Source organism: Schistocerca nitens, chromosome 1 (genome assembly GCF_023898315.1).
Source record: "Schistocerca nitens isolate TAMUIC-IGC-003100 chromosome 1, iqSchNite1.1, whole genome shotgun sequence".
Classification (NCBI taxonomy): Eukaryota; Metazoa; Arthropoda; class Insecta; order Orthoptera; family Acrididae; genus Schistocerca; species Schistocerca nitens.
Window position 1 is genome coordinate 957,661,857 of NC_064614.1, and position 14,633 is coordinate 957,676,489.

The following is a 14,633-nucleotide window of genomic DNA, read 5'->3' on the forward strand; positions in this document are numbered from 1 at the left end:
CATTTCCGTAGTGCGCATTATTAGGAAAGCTACAAAGTGATTGCCAGTCAAGCACGGGAGGGGGGAGCACAATCTGATTGTGGCAACAACAGCTGGGTGCTTCTGTTGTGGATACATTCAAACACTGTCAGTTAATGTGCTGCACTGGATTTGCTTAGCAGGATGGTAATAAGCAGCACTGTTCTGTGCATTTTTGGAACTAGTTTAGGAGATTCTCTCCGATGAAATAAATATCTGCATAGAGAAACAATGCAAATGAATCACAACTGTTATGTTACCAGTTGCAAGCACAATGTGCAACTGGCTAGGCAACAGGTACCCGATGTAGGAGAGAGAATGATAACAGTGAAAAGAATAGAAGGCACCGAAGCTCACTCACTGATTGGCTGTTGCAAAGGTAGCTGTAAACAACACGCTGTCAGTAACTTTTTTTAATTCTGAACCAAATGTACTTAAGATGGTATTCCTCTAACCCTTTTCCTCTAACTGTACTAGTGTTTAATGTCAACAAGGAAGACAATGAAAACTGTGATATCATGCTGGGTATACAATTGGCATGAAGATGCACTGAAATTAACGCTTCCAAATTTTTTTACTCTGTCCTCAATAGCAGTTGACGTATTACTTGTCACGCATATTACTTGGTCATCTTTCACGTAACTAATTATGTCAACGCATGAGAAAAGTGTGCTGCAATTGAGGTTCTAATCTCAGAAAACGTGTCTCCAACTGAAATCCATAGACGAATGAAAGTTGTGTACAGTGATAATTGTATCAGCATCAGTAATGTTCAACACTGGGTTGTCCGTGCTCGTAATGAAGGAAACAACATGCTAACCTCAAATTATATGACAGAGCTAAGGTTTCCAGAACTTAAAGAACACCTTTGGAAGATTCACTTTGATATATTTGAAGCAGTGCAAGCAGAGCTGAAATTATGGCTACATCAACGAAACATTCTTTGCGCTAGTGTCAACATACCAATTTATCACTGGGAAAAATGTGTTTGTTGCCAAGTTGACAATGTTGAGAAATAAATATACAGACATGAAGAATAATGACGTAGAATGTTACTAAAATTTGTTTTGCTTAAAAAGCTCTAAGAATTTTCACATAAAAAATTAAGAGGCATTACTTTTCAGTACACTCTCGTAGTTTCGGTGTTAAATTCTGGGGTAACATGAACTAGAATAACTTATCCCCTGAAGATGATTCTTGCTTGTTGTCCGTCAATGGTATTTTTTCCTATTTGTAAAGCTTTTACAGCTGCAGTCCTCAATTATTAAGTACGACTGAACTACAACAGAGAAACACAGATCTAAAAATGTGGATAAGTGAATAAAGATGTTTCTCACCTGCTCAACTGTAAAATTTAATTGCACCACACAATTTTTGAGAACTTTCAGCTGTTTTCTGTGTGTTTATTTACAAGCCTACAGAGCAATATGTTCCAGAATTATCACCTTTAATTGCCACTACTACCCCTCAAATTTTTGTTTGAAATCTGTCAGAGCCTGAATCCAGGATGATTTTATGCCGTTGATTTTATGATAGCTTTTCTGCTACATAACAGATGTTGAAATCCAATGTCAATTGAAACGCATCTAAAACTTTACTCTAGAGTAAATAGTTATCATGTACTGGCATTAAGTAAACTTAAAATCTTATGTTTTACTATTGATTTCAGTTAGCTAGCTCTGTAGTATTCTACAGTCACTAATTCAGCCTCACAGATACCTAACTCAGTTGCAGACTCCCAAAAAAGTTAATTAATCAACTGTTTAAATAGCTGTTTCCACATTAAGTTTGTCACAATACTGATTAACACTTTACTTGATAACATAACATCTCTGTCATAAATGTTCTAGTTGGTATTCAATTCATAGGTGTTGCTAAAGGCACTAAATTGGAGTACAATAGTGTGGACACATTACAAGTTTGTAACTGTTAATCACAGCATGTTCTTTCAGTAGTAATTTCTTGGCCCTCTAAACCTCTACAAAGGAGGGCTGATCCATCATGTAAATTTCTATGGTTACTGGTAGATGCAATTCTTATGGCAGATTTGGTAATACTTTGAAGCAGCAGCTATCAATTAACTGTGCATATTTATGAAAAGGAAAGTTGCTACTCACCACAGAGCGGAGATACATAGTCTCAGCATCTCCGCTATATGGTGCGTAGCAACTTTTCTTTTCAAATAATATTGTTACATTCCATCCTGGATTTTCCATTGTTTGAACTGTGCATATTTCACAGAAATGAATAATGTTAAGTACTGCAAAGTGAGAACAGCTTTTTAAGTGGCCATAATATAAACAGTTGAAGAAATTTAAAATTTGTTGGGGTTCTGGTGCAGCACTCATGGCTGTTCATTACAGGACAGGGTCAAGCTGTAGTGTCAGAACAATGTAGTTGGCTAGGACAATGAAGTCCTCCAGGTGTGTGCACCTGACCATTGTTCTGTTGGTTCTGATGGATGATTCGCCTGAAAGCTAATAAAGTTCTCAGTGCTATTTATGTTCCTGATGACAACTATATAGTGAGTTGCTATCCCTACCTTTTTCAGTATTTTTTTACTGGATAAATGAAGCTGGGGCACTTAAGTGTAGCAGAATGCCTTTGCCGTGTGTCAGATACCTCCACCATCAAATCTTACAACAGTGATCTCACACAATAAAAGACATCAATTATCTCAAAACAATTCCCAAATCTCACCAACCAATACTAAAACCTTTAACCCACAATTGCCAATCACTTCAATCCCACTAGTCATCACACCCCAACTTTCACAAGTTTCCTAAAATTGAAAAATCCAGTACAGCTAATTGCAATCAGTCAGTTCACTCTCACTCAAGGGACTTCAGCCTTTGTGGACTAGAATCTTCAGCCATTTGCTGCTGCCTACCATCTCATATTAAAGGCACCAATCACACCCTCCCAAGCAAATCCACAGTGCCCATCTCATCACCTGTTCACCACTGTGCGGCTCCCTTGTCAGACACAAAGGTATTTGTATCTTTGCTGCCACTGAACACAACCTTTTAGTTTCAAACCTAAGCTCTTCACATAAACAAGACTACTTATCTACTAATTATTACTTTTTCTTTGCACACCATGTGTATAAAAAAACTCAACAGCACAGCCAGACTCTTGTGCAATATCTACATATGTGCTCTTGTTTGAGGGCTAACAAGAATTATTGTTAACCAGCTAAATTCCTGCTGGAGATTCAATGATCAATAACTAGATCTAGACTCTTGGTACAGACTCAGACTCTCTCTCTTCATCCCTTGAGAGACTTACTACCTTCTCCCAAATCCATTTCTGTATGTTATACCTTGGGGAAAAAAAAAAAAAAAACACACACAGATTTCCCATGGCTGATAAACAAATCTCTCATGTTTCCAATATTTCCATAAAGATCAAGTTTCCACATTAAAACTGGTATCAATATCAACTCTCACCCCATCCATACCTGCAACTTTTATACCCGTGAGTGTTGCAACCTACAAAGTAATTCCTTTTCATATATGCTGAAGATCTAAAAAAGGTTTTTACTGACAGTATCATCTTTAGCTGGTCCTCCACCATCATATTTGCAGCACCATTGTCAACCAGCCATAAACAGCATCCAGCATTACACATTGCCATCACAGTTTTACAGGCCTATTGAGGAGATGATTATGTGAGCAAGAGCAACCACACTTGCTCACCATTTAGACAGTGAGCACTTACATAAAAAATGAGGTTTAGCACAGGAGGAATACAGGCAATGGGCTGTCTTCAGACAAATGACAACAGTTATGTCTGTGGTAGCATTAGAGGTGAGTGTATATACTTATGATGCAATTCCTAAAGTGGAGGGTAGCTCCTTTTAAGTTGGAGCAAAGTAACACGATCAAGTCAGGAACTTCAAAGAGAAGATCAAACACACCAACATCAATGTACAACATGTCAGTTTTACATATGTTTATGATATACAACACTTTCTTGAAATGCTTAGTGTGCTTCAAACCTCTGAACACAATGAAAAAATTCAATTTAAAATGACATTACAATATCTTCCATACAAAAGATTGTGGACATCTGGACGGCAAAGAGTGAGAAGTGCACGTGCAAAAATTGAAGAAAGTACTGTTAAGCAATGTGACTGAAGTGAATATTCATCAATGGGAGCAGGGGAATACATGTCTGAATTTTCCCCAACATTTGCATGATGAAAATATACATTTGTTTTCAGGAAAAACACTCAAAAATTGCATCTGTAGTTCATTCAAGTTACCATATTACTTTTGCCAAAGAATTGTGTAGTTTCATCTGAAGGCAAGTTTATAAAGACATCTTTAGTATCTGAAGCTGAGCATCTCCTAGAGAGACTTTAGGAGTTTCGGGTGCTTAGTCTCTCATTCACCGATTTGATGTATAATTAAAGGAATAGCAAATAATGTAAGGTAATGGTTCTTGCAAAAGATTTTATTGAGTTTTCTTCAGTACTCAAATGAGCACACAGATGTTTCTGATACTGCTCAGTTAGAAATTTGCATTTGCTGAGTACATAATATCCTCACTATCACAGAATAGTTACTGGACCTGGACTTGATTGCAGGAAAGACACTATAACAGGGGCAGGTATTATCACAAGGTAGTGTTGATAATATGGGTCTGCAACATAAGGATTTTGCTTCTCCAAAAGCACAGCATCCTTGTGGTTGGCTGAAACATTGGTTTCGTGGCCCTTTTAAGAGAGATGCTAAGGCTGTTACTCATTCCACATGACATTTCTGCAATACACTGCAGTCTCCATCAAGAGTATTATTGTGTAAGACAGTTAATATGAGAAAGTGATGAGCGTGATGATTCGCACAACAAAATTTCATCCATAGTTATGCTCTCAAACAACACAAATTCAGAGCCTTTTTGGAAAAACTGGAAAGCAGTTATGGAAATGTGCAATATCACAGTGAAACATACTGGCCGAGTTGAGGTGAAGCCCTTGACAGATTTTTTTTTCCAACTACAGAGTGATATATACATATTTATGGAGTGGTAAGCCTGTTGTAAAATTGAAAAATTAATGGTGAAGAGCAGATGTGATCTTCCTTAGCGAAACTGTGCACCATATGTATGTTTTGAATTTAGCATTGTAATATAAAAACTTGTTAGTTTCACAGAAGTATGACTGCCTTCAGGGCTTTGAGATGAAACACTCTGTGTAGAATAGCCACCTAGGTTATGGACAATGCCACTGCTCCAAGGACAGCACCAATTTTCAACAGTATCAAAAGAAATTCACTGATCAGAAATTCGCTGATCATCTCCACAAATCTGAGACTCATCCAGGATTTTGACAAGTTAAATGTCTTTTCACTTTTTCAACTGAAGTTGACAAAATGGAAACAGAGTTACAATTAGAACTTATAGATCTGTAGTGTGTAAGTTTCGTAATGAATTTGGTCTCGCAAAGTTGTACAAGAAGTTTCCTGAACATAAATGCCCTTTATTTTACATGTCTGCAGCTATGATTATGTCAGTGTTCAGATCTACACACATGTGAAAGCTTTTCTGCAATAGTGAGAACACAATATTCTCACAGAGGCTACTGGTAGAATTCAACTTAGAAGCTTGTCCTCAAAATAGCAGTGCTCAAAAAGTGATACCAGACACTGATGCTTTTTACTTAATCAAAATAAGTAATATCCATTGACATCCTGTGTTTTTATGTATAATGTTCACATAAAATTGTCACAAAATACAAGTTTACGTCAATGTAAATTTCATCCTAAAACGGTACTCATCATGTGGTGCATCAATCATATGGAATATCATGTTTTGTACTTAGCTGCCCCTTGTTCTCCATTTCATCAAAATATTAAGAGAGATGCAAATTAATTTCATTGTCATTTCTTATTAATACAACTGTCTTACAAATTGCCACAACATGCATTAATGAGCCACCTTGCAGCAATACATCTCCATATAATGTGACACTACTGGCTGTAGAATCTGACTCCTTGACAACTGTTTCTTTTGCTGAGATGTCTTGTTCTGATTTGCCCTCCCCTCCTTTCCCCACTATTAGTTTGCACCAGCTGCTCCCAGCTGTGTCATGAGTGCGAGCCAGGTCACAAAAAGCAGATCAACAAACAGGTTTGGTTTAGCAGATAAATATATTATCTGTGACAGGAAAGACCGACTTTAAGGTGTGCTTGAAATAAGAAATAATTTGCTCGAGATCATTCCCACACTTACAAAACTGAGACGATACACACAAAAGTAATCACAGGGAACTGCCTTCCTGCAAGCAAAGGCACATTACTGACAGTTTATCTTATGAGATGCCTTGGCTAGATGCTGTTTTGAATCAAGTGACCAGTCATCATTGATAGAGAAGCAACAGACTGATTAGAGTGTCAATGTTTATAACTTTTGCTTCACATAAATGTAGAAATTTATAAAAACAGGCACTCAGACTTAACCGATGCTTCAACAATGTGAATGACTCTTGGTAAACTGATTTAAAACAGTGTGGTGTAGAACTCAATAAAGGAACTTGTCACCACTACCTCTGGACTCGCAGGAAAGGAAACTAGCCACTGCTGCCCCCCCCCCCTCCCCGCCCGGCCCCCATAATATTACTCATCTGTTCGCCTAATCTGTTATTTTTTAACCATCCCAGCACCCCTCCTGGTGGCAATGGGTAATAATCAATGTGAATGATGCAGTTTTTTGACTCAGTTCCTGAAGACAAACACTGTTTCCATATGGAACGCACCTCTAATGGCTCCAGAGGTAAGCAGCTTCTAATATCGACAATGACTTTCCCATTATACTGTACTACATTCTATATGGGAACTGCAATGGACCAGTTCACCAATCTAATTAATGACAACTGACAATCACCGAGGGTAAAGCAGTGTATCTGGTCATAATGCACACAGGCTACTGCAGTCAAATATAAGCTTTTTTTTTATTTTCTGTACAGATAACAATACTTTAACTTGCACTTTGCCCAGTGTGGAATTCACTTTAAAGTTCTAGCACAGCATTCAATTAATTTGTAATATGCATCTGTGCGATTGTTAAGAAGCCTGGGGGGCCGGGGGGGGGGGGGGGGGGGGATAAATTATACAGGCAAATGGTACATAACTGATCCTGAACTGAAAACTTTCATTGGCACTTCACTTTTTCCCCCTCTGCTTTGTGCTAATGCAAAAGAGTGAATATATTGTGTTTCAGAAAGAACTGGCTGGTTGAACTGCACGCAGGCATAGCACCTCCAACAGATCAATCCTACTTAAATACTATTATATTCAAATTGACTTTCAATTTGCTCACTGCCTTGCTTTTACGAGATGTAAGCGATGTATATGCAGCTACAAAGAAGACACTTGGATTCAGGGACAGGAAAAAGGCGTGAACATTCAGAAATAATAAGAGAAAAACTAAAAATGTTTGAAGGAGACGGACTATGTGGAACTCTATATGAAGATTCAGACTGAACTTCAAAATGGCTTTCTGAATGCCATTTGGATACATGTCTAGATCAGGACCAAGCATTTTGTGCAACAATGTTGTCAGTGCTCACCATGATGTATGATGGGAAGGAAATACGGGATGTTTTTGCTTCTGGGTCTCCACAGCCAATTAGAGAGCGGCGAACAGGTGATGTGTTGTTTTGGAGGACTCCTGTCACATACTCACATCAACATATCGCAACCTCCGAAATCTTAACACATTTAGAAGAAACAGGCAAATATTTTGACAACAAAGATTATTCACTTAATGTAAACTGTACTATTAGCTCCCAACCTAACCACAACCTTGTAATTTATGAAATATTTGGGATAAACAGACATAGGTGGCAACAAAGATTATTAATTTAATTTCTCTGAGTAAACCTATCATTTATTTTTTAAAAAATGTCATCATCTTGCTTCCACCATTCAGAATTTTATTTTACAATTGCAATTTTAGCAGAAACTTTGGCATTAAGCCATTTTAAAGCTTCTACTCAACATAGACAACATAATGAGGATGATTTAAAGTGGGATTAACAGCATGCACAACCAATTTTGTAGTTTCTTGACATCTGTATACTGTAATTACTAATTTTGAAATGTAGGTTTACATTAGGCAGAGATAACAACATAATATGCACATCAAAGAACAACTAGTTAGTGATACTAGTCAATGTTCCATTGCACGTACTGTGATTCTGAGTAGACTACACACCACACTTCTAAGAGTGTGCACTTACAATATGTAGAGTAAATGTCTAAAACAACCGAGAAAATTTTTATTTGTGAGATTTACTTGTTCATCAAGTGTATACTGCAGTTGTTCTCTGCAGGTACTATACATTTCAATTTCTTCTAAAGCACCCATTAATCTGCCTTTTACTACCCTATGTAGTACCTCCAAAGATTCCTTGATGCTGAAAAAAAGGTGATGACATTAAAAAAATTATAGAAGCTGTGGCCCATATTACAAGAAACTAATTAAAATTATTGTTTCAACCTGGACCTTGAGCTAATCCCCAGATTCGTTTGTCACCAAAATCGACATTATTAGCTTTCACATGTAGTGAACTTCCACACTCTAAACTAACCACAACCTTGCAATTCATGACATATTTGGGGGGGAAAAGTCAAATATTTTGAGACAACAGTGAAGAAGAGAATGGTTTCTAATTTGGTGCTAGAAATTAATTTTCTCACCTTTCACCATTATGTGAAAGTATTGTCCCATTGGCTACATGACACTGACACATTATCAAACTTTGAACACTAGAGAAGCAACGTCATCACCTCCACCGGCCCTGATCTCGACTTCCACTGACAATTCAGGTTTCCTAGTTTTAATAGCTTTTTTATACATTACAAAAGAAGATGTGATAAACAGAACTTTTCAAAAGGGCAGCTTATTATTAACCAAAGATTCAAGCAAAGTGAGTGCTACATAGGAACAATAGCAGAACTGTGTGTCAATATGCAGCCAGTCATTTAGAGATGTGGTAAATTCCCATAAATAATTGCAAAACTTACATGAAACTTTGCTGGTACCGGAGGATGACTGGGTATTTGCTGCAGCCACTGCAGCAAAGTTGCTAACATGATTACTCAACCCAGAACTTGGAGAACTGTTGTTAGGTGTTGAACCTGGAACACAAAAAGAAAGTAACAAAAATATGATTTGCCTTTCAATATTCTGCCCTTACTTGACGATATTAATTGCACTGTGCATACCTGATACAGGTTTACTAGGTGTACTAGAGTTTAGGACTGGTTTTAATGCAACTTGTGAACAGTTGCTGGAACTAATTAAGGAATTATTGTTGCTGGCTCTAACTGCTGTTGGTTTCAGAGGCTGTAAAAATTCATCAGTGACTCAGGAACTCAAATTGACAGATATCCACAGTTTACAATCATAAAGAACACATACACACACACACACAAAACAAATAAATACATATATATGTTGTTGCAATACCTTTGCAGAAACCTCATCCTTAACCCTTTTCTTGTCTTCATTAGAACTATCACTGGAATGATTGTGCAATGTACTAAGAGGAGGAGAAGGTGCTGGTGAATTGCCTGATGTGGTGGAAGTTGGAGTGCCTCCAGTGTCATTGCTGTTGTTGCTATCAGTCGTCGCGGAAGATGGCAGTCCCGCCTTTTATAACAAACAAATTGAAAGATGTGAGACACTACATTACTTGAAAGAAAAGTAAGGAAGAAATGCGAATTTCTTAAATACATACTCCAGTCAGTTCAACTTCATCTAGACCACTAATGTCATCATAAATATATTCATTTTCTTCAAAATCTGGCTCCTGGGAAGATTCAATGTAATATTCTATGTCATCTTTTATTCTCCTTATCTGAAATTATACAAGACACAATGTGAATGACAATTTAATTATAATAAACTTACACGTGTCACAGATAGTCTGTTTACCTGATTAACCTCCACAGACATATTATCAAGCATTCGTAACAACGTCTCAAGTTTCCGGATATGATACCGGTGCTTTTCTACTTTGCTTTTCAACTCTTCTACCCTATCTTGTTTATCCTTGTCAAGCCTCTTTTTTTTGCCAGCTAAGAGAGACTCGATTTCACATTCATACTGATCCAACTAGAAAAAAAAGTTATACAAATGAATGGTAAGTCAGAATTTCCATATGGGAACAAAAGTATTCTTTATTTGTAACTGGAATGTGTAACTGATATGTTTACCTGAAGGTTAAGAGCAGCAATTGAAGTTGCTAACCATGCAGCTGTCTCATCCCGTTCCTTTTGTGCAGGATCCAACTTCTGTGCTGCTCCCAAACCTTCTTTGGAATACGCTTTGGTCTTTGTTTCTCGTTCCACAACCTTGAACCTTTCCATTTGCTGTGAGAGCCAAACGTAAAAATGTTATTTCAGCTCAAAATGGACATCCAAAATATAAAACTGTCATATAAACTTGCAAATGACAAGGGCCACTTAATGAATGTTCAAAAATGCATGCAAATTGCCTTTATTTCTTCCTTGAAAAGAAGACTGCAATACATAGGTAACAAGAGGAATTCCAAATGCATCACCTACCAAGAAGAAGGAAGATAAGGGGTCAATGTCCTGACAATGATGAACTCATTAGCAATGAAGTACAAGCAAGAATCATGGGAAATTGTGAAAATCTCCAGCCCCCTTTCAAAGGAATCGTTCCAGCATTTGCCTTACACATGATTTGCATTCGTCTTGTGAGCGATTTAGAGAAATTATGGGAAATCAAAATTAGATCTTCCCGAACACGAGGCCAGTGTCTTACTGCTGCACCATGTTGTTCAACCTAATTGTCTAACAAACGTATTTATAAATCAGGAGCTGTCAAATTGAAATATTGTTCACACACACACAAAAATCTCTTGATGAAATAGTATAAGGCAAAGGAACAACTTCCAACTAGCCTACAAAGAATCTGCCCCATTAATGATATTCTCCTTATACAACACAAAGCTCACTGGATGTTACATTTATGATCTGCGAAACAATCATAAGCAGTCCGATAAAGTAGCCCACAGTAAAAATAAATGAAAGTCACTGCAGCAAGTGAAGTAAAGGCATTTCCTCTTAAGTGTGTATTAGTGAGGTAAACAATAACATTTTATCATAAGTAGATGAAGACTGTTTTACTTCAAATTTTAAGTCTATTTTTCAATGAATTTGAAAATTGTGACAAATTCAACCAATTGTTTGAAACTGCTTTGGTGTATTCCTGTAAGGTCAGTTTGTATTACACAAAATTCACACCAATGTGAAAAAATCAATGCTATGCTTAAATTGCATAATATTTCATGTGTATGATGAAAATGCCAAAGATTATAAAAACTATTTGATGAATACAGAGATATGAAGAATATACGGATGTGCTTAAGAAAGTTGATGAACGAGAGATAGAATCAGTAGCATACATATGCTTTATAATATACTTGGGAAGATGCTTTAGTTACGAAATTTGTTATAAGTAATTGAATAGATGGTGAAAAACGAAATTGTATGAAATAGAGTTATATGCAACTGACTAACATATGAACATAAGGAACTGTTATTTAACAATTCCTTCTGGATCTACTTTAGGATTCACAAAAGCTATTCTGTCAACACAAAATCTCTAATTTTGCACCACAATAAAATTTGAAATAAAATGTTGGAACTCACCAAACAGCATTTTGATTCCTCTTAATTTACAAATGCAGCTGTCAAAACACTGCAATTATTTCAGCCACTGAAAGCCATCACTCATCGATAACTTGGGAGAGCTCTTTGATGTGAATGCACGCTAGTGAAATAACTAAATAATTTCCACTACACTCAGATATCACTAACCGTTTCTATCAGTTTGCGAAACTCCAGAAGTGTGCTTTTATCCTTAATTTCTCCCGAGGCAATCCAACTCTTAATCTGGTCACGTAGCCGCTGTAACTTCTTAATCTCTTTCTTAAGATCTGCCTCATACTTCTCCTTCTGATTGCTGTTGGTGGCATTGTGAACCTTCTGCCAAATGTCTTCAAAGGTTTCAACTCCTTCTGTCACTTTTTTGAGACACCTATCAATTTCTCCTGAAAAATGTTTTATTCAGCTTTAATGTATGTACACATGCTGTTGTCACAATCAAAACATTTACTTATAATGAAATCTCATGCAATAGTTGTAATGACATTCTATGACAGATAAACACTTCCAATAACCTCATGCGAATAAACAAACAACCTGCCAGGAACACGCAGTTTGACCGTGTATCACGTTTAGCACATTTATTTCCTTAAAACTTCACAACAGAATACGACGCCAACTCCCGTTCACAGCATACACATTAATAACATCACGGGGAACCCCACATAAACAACAATCAAAACAAACCACAGTCCGGCGTCTGTAAAACATTCGCCTGTAAACATTATGTGATGCTATCGGTCACAAGAGTCTTGTGAGCCTGGTACGACAACCTAATGAGTTTTTCTGGTGAAAACAACGCTATACATACGTTAAGAAACTGTAAACAGGTCGGGAAGAGGTCATATATTTAGCAATAAAGGAGGTTTATCCCTTACCTTGAAGCTTTCTTGTAGCAGCCATAGCTAAGTAAACATCTGGGACAATAATTCGTGCATAGTCTAAATATACAAGTGAATAACACAAGGCGAAAATGTACAACAAATATTTTAATAAATTCTATACAGCTGAGGCTTTGTTCATTTGCAAGATGGCCGCCGCACTATCCTACAGTCGATGAGCAGAGCCCAATTTCATGTCCTTCCGCTCGAAAAACAAGTATAATTTTTAAGTATCGACATAAATGAGAAGGTTGGTATGAGAAAACTATCCGAGGGTTTCCAAAACCTTCAGAAGATGTGAAATGACTTCTTCATTGGGTACATGTCATTCAAAATTTCGTAAATCGCGTCATATCTTCGGGATACCACATCCCCGATTGAATGTGTCTACATACGCTCGGCCACGAAACTGCGCAGACTCCACATTTTTTTCCATCGTTTTGAAAAATAAACAAATGAGTATCGCGAAAATCAGCTGATCGAAATGCGCAAAACCAGCAGACGAAAATAAAATCCATAACTGTGAAATTCTGAAGTTATGGTTTTGTGTATATTTTTTAACATACATTGTTTTGCATCATAGCTACAATGTATTTTGATTATAGTGGCTTTAGGTACATGGTACTGATGAGTTTGACGACGTGTTTTGGGTATTGATTTTCACCATTATTTTGCGCGCTGTGTATAACCTTTCAAAGTGTTCACGAAAAATGTATTGTCTTTGTTTACAAACGTTGACAGTCTTTGATGCTCAGTGGAAAACGTGCAGATTATGTGTTTTAAAAACTGTTTAGCAATAGAATGAGTTGTTTTATTCATGTAGAGAGTAGCAAGACGTAAGTTACATGAAATTGAGCGTTTATTTCTACTCATCAAGTGAGCCATATAACATATCGCAATGAATGTAAGACAATTTTAGCAAGGACAGAGAAAAAGAGATTAATTTTTGCTGACACCTGTCGAAATTGGGCAAGGAATATACGAACTACAGCTAAGCGTTCTTCAGTTCTGTTGTGCTTCATTATTTTCACCGTGTTCTGCAGTTGCAACCCCTTTGTGGCTGGGGCACTAGTGACGACTTAATTGATTGCTTGATTTATAATTTTATTTCTATTATAGGCTACACGGCAGGCCACAATCACAAGTCAGACAAACTTCATCTGTCGTTGCTCACATAAGACTCGTGTTCAAACATCCCAGAAGCTTCTTTATGTCATTCATGTAGGCGCTGAAATATTGCCCTACCTGTATCTATTTTAGCATACAGTATATTTTACCTCTTATTAAAGTGGAAAAAAATAGAGTTTTGTAGAAAAATGATCAATCATCCTTTTACACCTATTTCCGTTCTTTCAGTCTTTTCAACTGTTTCGGAACGGTGTCCCTCAAGGTAGTGTTTTAAGTGTGACGGTCTTTGCTATTGCTATTAACAATATTACGTCTGTTGTGAAAAGTCCTGTGCAGTGTTCCTTGTTTGTGGACGATTTCTCTGTATTTTGCTCTTCTTCAAGCCTTGCAACGACGACTCGTCAATTGCAACTCACTCTGCAACGTTTGGATGAATGGGCACAGAAGAGTGGTTTTAAGTTTTCAACTGATAAGTCGGTGTGTGTTCTTTTTAACCGTTCTCGTTCCATTTTTGACTTGCCTGAGTTGAGGATGAGGGACACCGTTCTGAATTTTAAAGACACGGTGAAGTTTCTGGGCCTCACTTTTGATTCTAAGCTTACGTGGCTGCCACACGTTAAGGAACTGAAAAAACGGTCTCTTAAGGCGCTGTCTATTTTAAAATGTCTTAGTCACCACACATGGGGAGCAGACAGGACTTGTCTGCTCCGGTTTTACAGAGCCTTCGTGCGGTCCCGGCTTGATTATTGATGCACGGTGTATGGGTCTGCAACACCCACTTATTTGAAGCTGTTGGATGTGGTGCACCATGAGGGGATTCGGTTGGCCACTGGGGCGTTCAGAACAAGCCCCATACCGAGCCTCTGTGCAGAGGCAGGTGAACTGCCACTTCACCTCCGGCGGC

The 14,633-nt window shown here is 37.5% G+C and overlaps 1 protein-coding gene across 1 annotated transcript in view; it reads right to left on the reverse strand.

Annotated features, from left to right (window-relative positions):
- LOC126194761 (CCR4-NOT transcription complex subunit 3) overlaps positions 1-12,997 on the reverse strand; it is a 99,247-nt gene extending 86,250 nt beyond the window's left edge. Inside the window, exons 1-8 of the mRNA XM_049933046.1 lie at positions 12,599-12,997; positions 11,874-12,106; positions 10,242-10,397; positions 9,961-10,140; positions 9,764-9,883; positions 9,493-9,675; positions 9,249-9,369; positions 9,048-9,161 (exon numbers count right to left, since the gene is read on the reverse strand). Coding sequence (XP_049789003.1) covers positions 9,048-9,161; positions 9,249-9,369; positions 9,493-9,675; positions 9,764-9,883; positions 9,961-10,140; positions 10,242-10,397; positions 11,874-12,106; positions 12,599-12,623 — 1,132 coding nt within the window. The 5' untranslated portion in view covers positions 12,624-12,997. The remainder of the gene's footprint in view (positions 1-9,047; positions 9,162-9,248; positions 9,370-9,492; positions 9,676-9,763; positions 9,884-9,960; positions 10,141-10,241; positions 10,398-11,873; positions 12,107-12,598) is intronic.
- Positions 12,998-14,633: the final 1,636 nt, after the last annotated feature.